The sequence below is a fragment of the Grampus griseus genome (genome assembly GCF_964374135.1).
Source record: "Grampus griseus genome assembly, chromosome: 1".
Lineage (NCBI taxonomy): Eukaryota > Metazoa > Chordata > Mammalia > Artiodactyla > Delphinidae > Grampus > Grampus griseus.
The window spans coordinates 61,902,324-61,917,262 of NC_139017.1; the positions used below are offsets into that span (position 1 = coordinate 61,902,324).

General features: G+C 54.0%; 1 protein-coding gene across 1 annotated transcript in view; it reads right to left on the minus strand.

The window, feature by feature from the left end:
* Positions 1-14,939, minus strand: part of PLEKHA6 (pleckstrin homology domain containing A6) — a gene marked incomplete at its 5' end in the record, with an annotated part of 42,058 nt that overhangs the window by 14,214 nt on the left and 12,905 nt on the right. Inside the window, 11 exons of the mRNA XM_082652529.1 lie at positions 23-162; positions 725-836; positions 2,200-2,295; positions 3,082-3,231; positions 3,519-3,599; positions 4,828-4,896; positions 5,808-5,888; positions 9,632-9,685; positions 10,731-10,817; positions 11,298-11,814; positions 12,985-13,467. Coding sequence (XP_082508655.1) covers positions 23-162; positions 725-836; positions 2,200-2,295; positions 3,082-3,231; positions 3,519-3,599; positions 4,828-4,896; positions 5,808-5,888; positions 9,632-9,685; positions 10,731-10,817; positions 11,298-11,814; positions 12,985-13,467 — 1,870 coding nt within the window. The remainder of the gene's footprint in view (positions 1-22; positions 163-724; positions 837-2,199; positions 2,296-3,081; positions 3,232-3,518; positions 3,600-4,827; positions 4,897-5,807; positions 5,889-9,631; positions 9,686-10,730; positions 10,818-11,297; positions 11,815-12,984; positions 13,468-14,939) is intronic.

A 14,939-nucleotide genomic window follows, 5' to 3' on the forward strand; every position in this document is an offset into this window, starting at 1 on the left:
CTTCTCCGTGATCTCAGCTTACCTCATTGGACCCGGGCTTAGTGGGGGACCCCTGAGAGCCAGACACCAATGAAAAAGGGCTCAGGGGGCTGGTGAGGCTGGTGGAGCTGAGAGGGCTGGCGGGGCTGTTGGAGCTGTAGGTGCCTGAGGGGCCAAGTCCTCCTTTGGGGAAACAGAAGAGGAGAGAGATGAGGGAAGGGGTAGGGGTGTGGCCTGGAGTGTGGCTGGGCTCTGTAGGTGGAGAAGGCAGGGGAGGATTTAGGGTCTCAGGGCCACCTGGGCCTGCTGAAGGGACTTATAACGGGTCGGCTCACAGGTTGGCTGTTGAGAAGCGAGCTGGGCAGGAAAAGATAATGGATGGAAATGACACCACTACCTCAAAGGTGTCACAGAAAGCCAGCCCAAGGTCCCTGGGCTGAAGGAAGACACTAAGGTAATGGTCTCAGATCACCAGTGGGCCCATGGGCTTAGGGGCTGGGAAGGCGCAGGTGCTCTTTGACCTGTTCTGGGGAGGGATCTAGAGGCAACAGCATCTCTGATTGGTCTATCTGGTCTATTCTGGGCAGAGGGAATTTCTGGAGCCCTGAGAAGGCCCTGACTGGCTCTGAGCACAGTGTGAAGGCCTGGAGAGGTATGAGTTGGCAGGTGTGGGATGGAGACCAGAGACACTGGAGGTGTTTCTGGTGAGGCCAGGAGCCAGGAGGCTGGTGGAGAGAGCGCCTACCTCTGTGCTTGGCTGTGTCTGTGCCCCGGGATGGGTTATTCTTCCTCAGCCCCTCCATCACATCCTGGATCCTCCAGATCTCCTTCTGGATTTGTCGGTTGAGCACCTCATTCTGGAACAGCCAGAGAGCAGGTCAAAGGAGGTGGCTACCAAGGAGTGTCCCGGCGGGAGCTTTCCCGTGCTCATGTACACACGCACATCCCTCTAGCACACTCATCTTTCTCATGGGCAGCCTTTGCCTCTTCGGCTTCCGGAATTGCGGGAGGAGAGGGCTCTGTCATCACAGCAAAGAGCACTTTTAGGTGAACGTGTGGCCTCAGAACGAAGAGAGTGAGAACCTGTCCCTCTGATTCCGCCCCCCACCCAGGGGAGCTCAGGGTGGTCTTGGAGTGAACACCCCTCTAGGTGGACACTTGATGGTGGCCTGTTTTCCAGGGCCAAGAGCTTCTGGTTTACTGTCTTGTTTCACATACTGTGGGACTGTTTGATATGCATGAATTCTACTCAATTACAGTGTCTACTCTTTGAAAAATAATAGCTACCTTTTATTTAACATTCCCCGCCCCGCTGCCCTCCACCCCACCCTGCCCGCCTATACCAGGCACTGTGCTGAGTGCTTTGCACACATGAACTCACTGCGGCTGCACAACACCTCTACGAGGCAAGGACAGCGGTTGTCTCCACTTCAGAGGCTCACGCCCAACACCATCTGTTAGTAAGCAGTGTGGCCACCATCTGGATCTGGTCTCGAGCTGGTGCCCTCGACCATGACGCTATCCTACCTCCCAAAATGTTTGCGGTGAAAGTGAGGCTTGCCCACAGAACATCGTGGCATTTGGGGCCTCTGGTCCAGGGGCTAACCTAACCTAACAAGCTGCAAGGTTGGGTGGTAAGTTTTGTTATCAGGAGGGAAACAGGAGGAAAATGGGGGAAACCAGGGTGTTAACTGCATCAGAGAGACAGGGCTTGCAAAGCGAGCTAGAGAAGGGGCAGAGCCTGGGAAGAGAAAAGACAGAGGAAGGAAAAGAAGAAGAATGCCCCAGGAACGTCCATCCTCCTGCCTCCAAGCAGAGTGTTTTTGACCCATCCCAGAAAGAAAGGCCTCTTTCCCACCTAAAAATTCCCCGGTGGATGGCTCCCACACTGCGTACTCTTCTGATGTCATGAGAGAGATTTGTATTTATCATGATCTTGTTTACATTCGTATATCTGTTAAAGTCTCCCATGCTTCAACTTTTATTCTTCCCCCATGATTTGATGGAACTAAAGAACGATCCCACATTATCTTCACCCTGAAACTCAGAGTCTGTTTTAAGAGGCCCTGAACCTTGTCTTTCATCTGAGGACCAACTCCTGGTCATAAGTCTCTGAAATTTCTAAAGCAAGAAAGGAAGCCACTGTGGTCTCTTTCGGCCAAAATGACAAAGGAGGGCCTGAAGCACACAGCAGCCCTGCCTGCCTGTGGGCCTCTTCACCTGAAAGTCCAAGCTGAGCTGCTCCCAGAGCTCGTCGTGCAGGGCAGAGACCTCTGCCTCCAGGCCCTCGTACTCCACGGTGCTGTTCGACAGGGCCTGCAAGGGGAGGGCTTACTGAGAAGCTGCAATTGCCAATCCGCCCCTCCTCGTCCTGCCTCAGGGCCTGGGGCCCGGGTACCAGAGGGACGGGAGAGGGCCCTGGGCTGAGACATTCTGATGACAGCCAAACACTGGCCTTTTAGGAGGTGCAACAGCCCAGCCTACTGCATGCCCAAACAGAGAGAAAATGGAATCCTCTCTGGATGGCAGGCAGGCCCAAAGGGGCTAATCTCACTCTCACACCCCTCCTGTTCTCCCCAGATTGGGTGATAGAGAGTAGAGGGCAAAAAAGGAAAGACCTGGGGGTGCCTGTTCTCTGGAGGTTAGAGACCTTCCTCCCTCTGGGCCACAATTTCCTGGGGCTTTTGCTGCTGCTCTCTGTGTCAGAGGGTCTGCCCTGTGCCTGCTGGGAAGTAACCAGGGTGGCGTGTTGCCGGTATCCTGGTTCTCCAGGGGAGTGGAAAAGGTGGGCAGCAAAGCTGTTAGAGCAGCCAAGGAAATAAGTGGCCCTCAACTTCACTTTGTCCTGAATGAATCCTGGTGCAGATACGGCTTGTGGGAAACAAGCCAGTCTCCCTGGTGGAGACTCAATGGGATGAGCGGGCTGGCACATTTGCTGCCTCTTTGTAAGGCAGTGTTAAGGTCTTTGTTTATCCCTCTCGCAGACAGCACCCTGCTCTCGCCGTCAGAGGAGAACAGGAATTAGAGGAGCACAGCTGGGAGGGTGGCTCCCCCTTGCAGGTGCTGGCCAGGGTGGGAGCGCACACCCAGCTCCCAGGTTACCGTGGTTGCCTGAGACAGCTCCACCCGGATGTGGATGAGCTGGTTCTGCAGCGACTCCTTCTTGTGTAGCAGCTTCTCTGGGTAGGCAGGCTGGTTTCCAAACATCTCCAGTTCCTGATGGGTCCCCATCAGGGCACTTTCCAGGCTCTCCTGAAGAAAGGCAGGGGAATGGCTATGAGCGGCCTTCATAGCTCCTCTCCTGGGCTTTCAGCAGCAGAGGCCTGAGCCCTAGGGGTTCAACCAGGCAGCTTAGTGGAGGTTTCCCTCACACTGGCTGAGGTCCCCAGAAGAGCTTCAGCAGGTCTGATTAAGGGCAGGACAGAAATTTAAGGAGGGGCAAATCTTCATCAGCTTAGTCAGGATGGAGATAGCAATCTACACCTTCTCTGGGCCAGCCCCCCCGTCTGCCCCACTCAGGGCCACCCCATGGCTCTCACCTTCTCAGCTCGGAGCTGCTGCACCAGCCGTTCCTGCTCCCTCACCACCTTGTTCTGCTCACACAACTTGCCCAGCAGCTTCTGGGGGCCCCAAGGGGGAAGGGAGGGAGAAAGAAGGGAGTGAAGAACACGGTTTGATGGGGACCTGGGAATTGGGTTGGCAGGGCCTGGCCTCTGGATACCACCTCCTCTTCCCTGCCAAGGAACCCTGGGCCTTCACCTTGACCTTGGAGGCTCCTGGGAACAGGAAGATGGTCTTCACCTCGGGGGACTCTCCAAAGACCCATTGGGAGAGGAGACAAATTTATTCTCTGAGGAAACGAGTCAGCTTGAGAGGGGAGAGGGCTGAGAGCCAAACGTTAAGTTTCTGCACTCCCATCCTCTTGGGGTTCCCATTCACAAGAGGTTCAGGAGATAACACGGCCTCGCCTCCTGGGCCTCCAGGTGTGTATGAATCAGAGGCACAGGCCGGTTTCTGAACAACAGTCTTAGCAAAACCGCTGAACAATGTAAACTGGTTCCCTAGTCCCACAGGACCCTGATCTCCCCTCCTCCTTCCAGAGCCTCAGGATGGCTGACGGTGGCTCCCTCTGAGGTCTGGTCCTTGCCTGTACAGAGCGTCTCCCCTGCCTGCCGGGCAGATCTGCTACCTAGGCAAGGCAGGTTAGGCCAAACTTGTCTTCTGGGAAGACCTGTGCTTTCCTGCGTCCACACCTTTATCCATGCCACTCCTCAAATACCCGCTTGGCTACTTTCTAGTGGGCCAAATCTTGTCCTCTGGGCCCTTTATTTCAAGGCCCGGCTCACGTGCCACCTGTTTTGTCCCCGGCCTCCAGCAGCCCACGCGGTCCCCCTACCCCGCACTCCTGCAGACCCTGTTACAGTCCGCTCAGCACATGAATCCTGTGCTGCCGCCTGCTGCTCCCTGGGCCTCCCACTGCCCAGAAGCTCCCTGAGGGTGGAGCCAGGCCTCATTCTTCTTTCCAGGCACCTGGGGACTACATGCTCTACCTCCTAACGAAGTCTGTGCTCCTGAAATAAGCACAAGCCAGCGCTGTAGATAAGAGGGCCTCGAACTCAGTGGAGAAACACACACAGCCACGGTGGGAGGTAGGGGTGAGTGGTAAGAACAAGAGGAGGCCCAGGCAGAATGTTGTCTTTGCGGTGAGAGAGGACAGGAATGAAATGTATGAAGGGCCACAGGAGATGAGAGATGGACGGAGGAGAAGCCCCCACGGAGGAGCGTGAGGATGAGAAGGGCAGCGGGAGGGGCTGGAGTGGACAGAGGCAGCGGGAGAGTTGTTCTTACATCTGTGTCTTGCTCGTTTAGCTTGTAGGTGTGGAGGCTGTCCCGGAACACTTCTGGGTATGGAGGGACCTGCAGGAACAGGAGGCCGGTTACCACAGCAGAGGGCAGCCCGGGCAGGGCACGCAGGGACGGGAGCGCTGACAGTCTCGCTCCGTTCCTGCCACCGACTACAGTCCCATCGCCTCAGGCAGCATCTGTTCTGGGGACCTGGGCTGAGCTATAGTGCTCTGCCCCCTGGCCGGAAAGCGTGGGACAGCCCGGCCTAAGCTCCGCCCCAACCGTCCTGGGCTGATTCTGGAGGTAGAGATGCTGCTCACTCGTGCTCTGTATCTCCTCTCCGCTAAGGTCTAAAATCTACTGCCAAGAGGGGCTCCAGGGCTGTGTAGCTCCCAAATGGCTTACTGGTAACAACCATGAGAACAAGAGTTAAGTCCTGGCTGTTCTGATAAGGATAGGACCTGGGAGAACAGAATGAGCATTGGAAGAATCTGAGAACGACCACCCTACTAGATGGAACGCCAGCCCCAGGGCTTGTGCCTCAACCAGAAGTGCCTCTGAGTCCAGCAAAGGCGCCTGCCCTTGGTGACACATGCAGCAATGAGAGCACACTCTACACAACTCTGTCGCTGGACGGTTCCATATCACCCCCGTCGTGTCCTTCACCCCAACAACTGTTAAGAAGACCCAAACATGAAAGAGAAGTCCTGAACGCTAAAAAGCAGCCTGTGATCCCTGCATGGCGTGAGATGTCAGTGCGGGCTATTTCGATGGCCTGGGAAACGGGCCTGGGTTCACCCATGAACGTGAAGAATGGGGGAGACACAGTGAAAAGAAAGGAGGGAGGCCAGGCTGAGCCTGGGAGATGAGGCCTGGCAGGTGAGCAGGCGGAGTGGACTCATCCCTGATGGGTGGACGCGACCATGCACAAGCAGCTGAAAAATGGTGTTGACAGGGACCATGCTGCCAGGCAGAGGTCTTACTTGCATGAAGAGTTGGGCCCTGGGGGAGGAGTTCTCCACCATGCGGTTCACCATACTGATGAGAGTCTCACTCTCACTCATCTGCAGCAGAGGAAGGAACAGACGATTCAAACTCAGACCCACAGAGAGATGTCTCCCCACGCCCGCCTGTGCTTGCTTTCCAGGAAACAGGAAAGGACAGCTCCTCCTGAGGCCTCCAGCATCCTCTGCCTGGCCTTGCCCATCACTCACCCCTCGTGAACTCCATCTCAGGACCCGCACTGAAGTTGCCCTTGAGGAAAGCCCACAGAAGGGACCTGGGAGGCCACCGTGCCCTCGCTTGTGGCTCTGAAGAGGCCCCAGCCCAGTGACACCTCCCCAGGGCGCCTGAGTGTGGTGGGTCTCATCCCATTGGGCCGGCTCTCATTTCTCACACTGGTTTGGTCAAAGACCACACAGGCAGTTGGAAAGTCCGATCTCCCAAAATCTGAACTAAATGAAACAACGTTAAAGAAAATGTGACCCGGCTCTTTGGATGGGCCGTCACATTGGGAAGGCACAGGTCTCTCTTCCCAAACCCTGCCCACCTCTGCTCTAGAGTAGAAAGTATTGCTAAACACGGTTTCCAGAGCTGGGCTGGTAGCATCCATGCCAATCTGGGATGGCGCCAGGGAGCAAACAAGGAGGCCAAAGCAAGTAAGCCACGTTAAAGGGACACCAGAGATTGGAACACTGCTCTCCCAACACGTTATCCTTATGCTTCAAGGATCATCAGGAACATGGAGGGGGAAAGACTATTTGCCAGATGAAAACGAAAGAGAGAGAGGAAGGGTGAGGGAGAGGGACAGGGAGGGAGGGAGGACGAGCCAACCAAATCAACCAGGAATGCCATCATTTCCCCCACTGGTTCCAGTGTGACAGCGTCAAATGTAAACATATTAGGGAGTGTCCTTGGCCATGTCCCTTTAACTCAATGGATCTCCAGGAGAAGGCAGCAGAAGACAGAGGGGAGTTGTGCAGGAAAAGCTTCTTGGGGAGGGGCAGTGAGTAAGGGATGGGACGGAGCCACCTTAGGGCAGATCTTCTCAGGTCACAGTTCAGGGAACCCCCACGTTTTTTGCCCTTGTCTTCCCAATCTTTGTTGGACCCACACCTATTTCCCTCTTGCCCTGTTTAGGCGGCAGCCCCAAAGCAGCCTTGCTTCTGCGCGCTGTACAAGACAGGGCGAGGGGCACCCCTCCACCCCCATTCACAGGCTCTAGAGCATTTTAAAGGGCTTTCCTAGGATCTGATTTTGCTACTTCTTTAGCCCAGTTGGGAATTTTTTCTATGATATAAAGTGTGATTTAAAAGGCTTTTAAAAGAGCAATTGTAATATGAGGTTGAGTCTTTGTAAAATGGTTAAAAGTCAACAGTATATCAACCACATTTTCTGTAAGGATCTGAACTCAAGTCAGTGCTTATCTTCTTAGAGCCTGTGCACGCGCATGTGCGTGCGTGCGTGTGTGTGTGGATGAGATTGTGTTTGTTGTGTATGGGGTGTGCCAGTGTGGTGTATGTGTGATTGTATGTGGTATGTGTATGTTTATGTTGGCTGCCTGTGTGTCATACCTGTGTGTCCTGTGTGTGGTGTTTATGTGTATGTGTGGAGGACAAGGCAGATCTACCAACACATCAGGCTTTGAGAGGGCAAGGGAGGCCCAGGCTCTTCTTGGTCACCCACAGATCTCATTCCTTCCCCAACCAGTAGATCTAAAACAATAGAGGAAGCAGGGGTCTTCTCACCCTGGCCTGCCCCCACACATGCTATGGCTTTCAGGATCGTTCAGCCCATGTGGGCCTTGCCTCTAGGAGGATTCCTGTGTGCCACCTTCTGTCTCTCCGAAACGTTAGAGAAATTTCGTGAGAAAGCACCTAACCCAGCACCTTATACACAGCACTGGGGTCAAGAGTGGTCAGTTAATATTTTTGAGTTTTGGAAGAAAAAGAACAATAAAATAATCATAGTAGCAATCACTAGCCCTCATCAATGCCTGCCAAAGTGCTCTCATATACATTCTCACTCGACTCTCCCAATAACTCTGTGAGGTAGAAAGGGCAGGTCCTACAATGTCCATCTCATGATTGAGAAAACAAAGACCCAGAGAGACCAAGGTTTAAAAAAAAAAATCCCTGTAAATGGCACAGCTGGAACTAGAGTGCAGTGTCTGACTATGTTCTGGACTCTTCTTATCATACAAGACTGCCTTTTAAGAGTATTATCGTTTATCTAGGAAGAGGTCCTCTGAAAGGTTATTTCTGAAGCCCCCAGCCCCTCTGTGAGGGAAGAAGCCCCCAGGAAGGGGCCCTGCCATCTGCACTGAATGCTTGGAAAGCCAGCAGTGTGGATGGGCTGCGGGGAGGAGGGCCTGCCGGGAGTCATCCCCACACGGACTAGAATGCTTACGGTGTCAACACCACATGCTCCTTCTGGGACTAAGATGCAATGTTCTTGAGGGCCAGGAGCCATCACTGCTGATTAAAATGTGTATATCATGCTTCCCAGTACCCAAGGGCTCCCATGAGGAGGACCTCACTGAGACACGGAGACCCTGTGAGGTAACGGTCACATGGCTTGTGACTAGAACCACCAGCATTTGCAGCCACGTCCTCTGATACCAAGTTTATGGTTCTCTCTACAATGTTAAGAGCACAAAATCATCCTGATGAGGTTCAACCCCAGCTTCTTCACATGTTAGATGTTTCCTCAGCTGTAAACCGAGTCAAAAGCTCAGAGTCATATCCAAGCTCTGTTGTTCACTGGTTGTGTGTCCTTGGCGTGTTATTTGATCTCTCTGGGCTTTAGTTTCATCATATCCCCTACGAAACGGGGATAATAACAATACCTACCTTGCAGAGTTGTTATAAGGGTTAGGATCTGTGAAATGCTTAGAATGGTGCAGGGCATGGAGGAAGCATCCCATTACGGTAAGTGTTGCCACTATTATTATTATTATTACTAACATTATTCTTTCCACCACCCCAGGCCACCTCCACCTGGATCTGGTACACATCCAGGTCCCCCATGATTTGTAGCACAGATCTGAATATGAGTATGTGCTCATATAAACTGCCCAGCATATTGACCCCTGGCCTGTCTAAACCCAGTATCACAGCCTCCTTAGTTTCAAAAGGCAAGGTAGCCGAAGGTGAGAGCCAGGCAGCCGATTGCTTTCATCACATGGGGACACTCATTGCCTCTTCAGGGTGCTCATCTGTAACACTGGATTGATGACACTCTCTCTGCCTACAGCACTGAGTTCTCAGGAAAACATGAGCCGTGCACACAAAAGAACTTTGCAGAGGAACTAACATATATACCGAATTACCATAATTTAAAAAATCAGTGGAGGGCAGGTCTGTGGTCCTTCGCTTACAAAATGTGGAGTTTAACCACAACCTGTGGAATAGGATAGGCTAATTTCCCAGATTCAGGCTGAACTAAATCCTTAGCCTCTTAGGCCCCAGCACAGACCTCCTCCCTGTCTCTGCAACTCTATCCAGCAAAAATGCAAATTCCCGTCTGCCCCCTGGGGGCAGTTCCATCTGGGTCGAACAAATAGGCGGTGACATTAATTATTCATGTGGTAATTTACAATTCTCCTTTCCCCAGGAAACTCCCAGCTGCCCTAAAGGGCTTTGCAGAGAAGGGGTGTGAAGGTGCAAACCAAAATATAAGCCACTTTGTTGTGTCGCGGTTTTTGCCAACAAAGGTTGTCAAATGGATGGGGGATGAGAAGGCGGGGAGGAGCAGGGAGACGTGAAGGGAGGGCAGGGGGATGGTAAGGGGCACCAGCTCTGCCTACCTGCTGATCCAAATACTCTAGGTTTCTTTGCAACTGAAGGTCTAAAAGTTCATCCTACCCGGAGCCCGAGGCCCAACAGCAACACAAACAAACAGGAACAGGACAAAAGAAAACAATAAAAAGGAAGCAAAGCAGTTAAGAGTTAGCTGGGCAGCGACAAACAGAGGCCTCTCTGGCCTTGAGGAGTCTAGGGAAGGGAGGGGGGAAGGGTGCGGGCAGCCACAGAGGTTGTCTGCTGGACAAGCCCAGCGAGAGAAGCGACACACTCCGAGGCTCCTGGGTCGGCCTGGCCCTGCCCTGGGAGAGGGAAGCACCACTGAAGCCATCTAGTCAGCACTTCCTGGAGCTTTTTCTGAGTTTTCTGGAAAATCCACTGTTTCCAGATGGGTGCATTTGCTGTGTGTCTTGGCTATAGAGTTTGGACACCGGCAGAGAAGACTCAGAGAGAGGGGCCAGTGACAGGCCGTTGGAGACAAGGATTCTGCCTGTTGGTTCCAGTGGTTTTCCCCAGCTCCCCAGGCTGAGCATCTGCATCGAGTTCTCCAGGCGGAGACCAAAATCCTCGGGAGAACAAATTCCCGGAAGAGACACAAGTAGAAAGGGGAGTGAAAGTAGGAGGAGACACAGTATGGAAAATCTTTTCTTCCTCAATCCGGCTTCTAGTCTCTTTCCCCCAAAGTGACATTCCAGGCAAGGACAAGCTTGAAGCAAGTACGCTTAGGGGTAAGAAGACTAGAAGATCATGCCTGCTTTGGGAGCTCTAGCTTAACTTTTCTTCCCAGCCCATAGCCTAAGCACCCTGTCCAGGCCCCTCTGCATGCTGGAGAGGAGTTGTTCTGAGACTGAGAGAATGGGGACATTTCACGCTTCCAGATCTTGTCCCTGCTCCTCTGCCCTGTGTCACAGAGGAGGAGGGGTAACTGACACCACTCTCTATATTGGTGTTAGAGTCCAGCCCAGAGGGAGGAGGTATCCAGAGGCTGTTAAAGACCAGACGGGCCAGGCACTGGGCACAGAGCATCCCTGCGTCTGCCCTAGGTTGGCCCCGCCCTGGGAGGAGGGGTCCTGAGGGGAAGTGGAGTGGGAGGAGAGGACGTACCATCTTATCGTGGACCGTGGGGGATGGTGGGTAGTTGTAGGGGAACAGTCCTGCAGGGACTGGCCGCCTGTCTCCCAGGTAATCATACTGGAAGAGAAAGGGGATTGGAGAGGTGAGGGGGTCCGGCTGGGATATGGACTTCCCCACCAACTGAAGTTCAAGGTTAGGGATGTTTGTAACCTGTCCCGGAGCAGATTTCAAACTAAAATGGACAGTCTTTAACCATTGCAATATCCTTGCAGTGATCTGTCCAGGTCCTCAAGATTTGAAAAGATAGAACCCTCTCTGTCCTCTTATATAGAATTAGGGCTCCTGGTACAGTCTGGGGATGGGCACAGAGAGCAGTGTTTCTACTCAGGGGCAAGGCAAATCCCCCAAGGCAGCTCTCCTGTGGACAGAACCGCAGGGCCAGTGGCTTCCCCTGGGCAGCATCCCTGGTCCTGCTGACACAGCCCAGTGACCCCATGTCCCCAGATGCCCTTGCATCCCCACCTCTTCTCAGCAGATCGTCTTAGGCTTCTGGGGGATCTCAGGGGCTGAGGAAGGAGGGGAAGGCTGGTGGCTCACCTTGGGGGAGCTGATGGATCGCCTCATCACATAGGCAGCAGGGTCAGCATAGATGTCCTCACTGCGAGGTGGCAGCCGCTCGAAACGGGCACTGGGTGAGCGGATGGGGGAGAAAATGCGGGCGCGGCTGTAGGACCCATGGCTTGGCGAGCGGGGCACAGAGTGGGAACGGGGCTGCAAGGACAGGCGTCGCAGGGAGCCGGAGGCGGCATCCAGTTCATCATAATAGACAGGTTGCCGGGAGGGGCTGGGGATCCAGGTGGTACCATCCTGCCGCCCATAGCCGGCAGGCTCCTTCCACGCACGCAGCTGGAAGGCGGGGCCGCCTCCATTCCGGAAGGAGTGCCGCTTGTCCTCCAGGGCCCAGGGTGGGCTGATCCGATCATAGGCCGGCATGGAGCAGATGCTATCCGGCCGCACGCCTGGCGGGTAGTACTGGTAATCATCAGGGTACTGAGAGGAGTAGGGGCTGTAATACTCAGGGACCCTACGGGATACAGGGTAGAACCTAGAGGGACTGAGACAGAGAGGACTTTGTAAGGAAGCCAGACAAAATGGGCACGCCCCCAGCCACCTGCCCGTGCCCCAGCCCCTCCTCCTTGTCCTCCAGCCTAGAGTGGGGTCTGACGAGGTGAATGGTGCCCTAGGCTGACCTTGCGAGCATACGGGGGCACCCACTGCCCAGGCACGGAGGTTTGTTTCCAGAAGTGCAAGGAAAGACCTGTCCTCAAAGCTCTCCCCCTCAACCAGTTCCCTGAGGCCAGAAATTTCACCATTCAGAGCTTCCATCTTTGTCTCTTTGTCTCCCTGGGGAGAAACTTTAAGCCTTATTAGCCATCTCTATCTCAGCATGAACCAATTTATCAGATTCTTTCCAGAGAGGCTGAGAGCAGAGAGAACACTAGAGTGTACCAGGCACCTGGAGGGGGACAACGGAGGAGGGACAAAGGGATGCCTTCGCTGATTTTATGATCCTGTCAAGGAGCCAACCAGTCCGTTCCTGGGACTCAACCCTAGTGAGGCGCTCTCCCCAGGGCAGGGCAGACCACCACAGTGAGCTGCCCTCCCAGACCCCCAGGGAAGGAGTGGCAGCCCCCCTTGCCCTGATGAACACAATCAGGTCCAATAAATGTCTTCAAATATTTGAGAGCCAGTCACTGGATAAAGAAGTAAATCGGTCTATTGGGAAGAACTAGGGCCAATGAGTGGCAATGGTTTTCTTTTTAAAAAACTGCTTATAAATAATGGCTTGCAAACAGTTAGAGCTTCAAAGACGCAGTGAGCTGCCTTGGCAGTTAGTGAGTCTCGCGTTGGTAGAGACACTGGACGCTGTGCAAGGGTGGGAAGCACGGACGGACGTCTGGCTGGACAGCTTTAAAGGGCCCTCGCTGCGACTGCCTGCATGCTTCAGGCCGCCCAGCGTCCTGTGGGAGGCACTGGGTGCTCTGTCCCTTCCTCTGAAGTAGGCAGAGACAGCAAGAATCAGGGGCAGGGGGCAAACTCTACAGAGGGAACCATGGGGTTAGTAAGCATCTGGGCAAGCAGGGAATCCTGGGGTTTTCTTGGTTTCCCAATTCAGCCTGGCTTCCAGAAGGTTTCCAACAGAGGGTGCCTCCCTGTCACTCCCCCAGCCCCAGCCCCCAGCCGGAACGCCATCCCCACTCCACCCCACCCCACCAGGCCTCACCTCCGAAGATCTTCAGGAGGGGGCACCCCTCGGCGCAGGTTCACCCACTGCTGAAGCTGGTTCATGGAGCTCTTGCGCTGGGCGATTTTGTCGGGGTTGGCACGTGGGGGGAAGCTCCGCCGTTGCCCCCCACTTTCTGAGTCCTGAGGTGGGAAAGCTGTGCTCCCCGGCCGGCTCGGGGAGCTATACTGCCAGCCGTTGGGCTGGGTGGGCCGCTCCCCACCTCCTGGGACCCTTGGGCCCTCAGGGTAAGGGCTGCCCGGGTCTGAGGCTGGTTCTGGTCCAGCGTGGACACCATTGGCTTTCACCAGAGGCTCGCTCTTGACGTCAGGCCTCTCAGGCCTCCTCTCCACCTTCTCGCAGCCTCGGCCATCACCCTCTCCTCGAGTCTTGGCCTCTGGTTCAGGCTTGGGAAGGCTGTTTTGGGGGGGTTGGTGGTGGTGTTTGCTGGGTGGGATGTTCTCAGAGTCTGGCTTCTCGTGGCTGTGGGATGCCAAGGGAGATGTTGTAAGGGACTCCAGCCCAGCGTGGAGTTCAGGTGGGGGGAAACTGGGAAGAAGAGGAGTGGAGAAGGATGGACAGGAAGGCAGTGATGGAAACAGGGTTCAATGAATTCCAGTTCTGTTCCCTAAATCCTACCATTTTATAGACTTGCTCCAGCCTGGGCAATTATAAAGCGTAATCCAAGCTTGCCTGTGCACATGTGCTCGTCTTGCCCTGCTGGTCCCCTCCTCGTGTGTCACCCTCCGCTCCCTTCTGCTGAAACTCCTTGAGTCCAGCCTCCTAGCTATGGCCGAGACTAACCTCACCCAGACTAGGTGTCTCCTGTAGTCTGTTCCTGATCCAGCCCCCGTCACTTGGTGTGCACTACACACTACGCATAATCGGAACCATCCTTGGTGTCTCAGCTACAGAGGTTTGTGACAGGTCAGCCCTCTCTCCTTTAGAAAGTTACTTAACTTCCACGAGTCTTGGGCTCCTCGTTGGCAGGCTGGGTAGGACTGTGTGAGATCAAATATGGCAGGCGCACCAGGGGCTGAAGCCGTTGCCTCCAACTTCACAGGCATAGAGAGAAGCTAGTTCCCCTCCCGAACAAGCATCTTCTAGGACTTTCTATGAGAGTATAAGCTCCATGAGGTAGGAGCTTGTCAGACTTTTCCTACCTTGTTTTCCTAGCACCCTATACACATTTCTATCTACAGTAAATATTTATGAAAAGAAGGAGTGAAGTTCTGGAATTCCACCCCTTGGTCAAAGCAAAGATGGAATCTCATAACAATGTTTTCGCTACACCTTCCCCAATTCAACATAGTCAAGCATCCTTGTTGAGACACTGCTTGGTAAACGTTTTCAAGACAGGTACACGGACTTGGAGTCTATACTGTAAAACTTCCTTCTGCTGGATCCCTGCTAACATCTAACTTAAGACTCAATGCCCAGTTCAAGTACAGACAGGTGCTGAGACTGCGGGCGATGACGGGGTGAAGTGACAGGAGCGTCACGTGCTGAGTGCTCGCTGCATGTCAGTCATTTTACCCATACTATTGAGTCCTCACAACAACCCTATGAGGTAGGATTATAATTATCGTCTCTGAGGGTCAGGGGTTAAGTAACTTACACTCAGGTCACACAGTGGGCAAGTGTTCAAGTTGGGATTCAAACCTGAGTCCCACAAAGGCTGTATGCATAACAAAACGAGTGAATGACCCTGGTCTTTGGCTCCTGGCCAGGCCCGCATGGAACCTGGCTTCTCTCTTGGCCTCCACCAGCTCAGAGAGAAGAGGAGGAGCTGCCCAGGGGAAAAGAGACTACAGGCTCCGAATTCACTTAGCCAGCCTCCCTGCTGGGAGGCAAGGAGTTGGTTCACATGTTCTCAGAGGTTCAAGTCCACGTGCTGGGCTCAGCAAGGGCACAGAGATGGGCACCTCTTCACTCCTCCTCTCTCTCTGATAGCA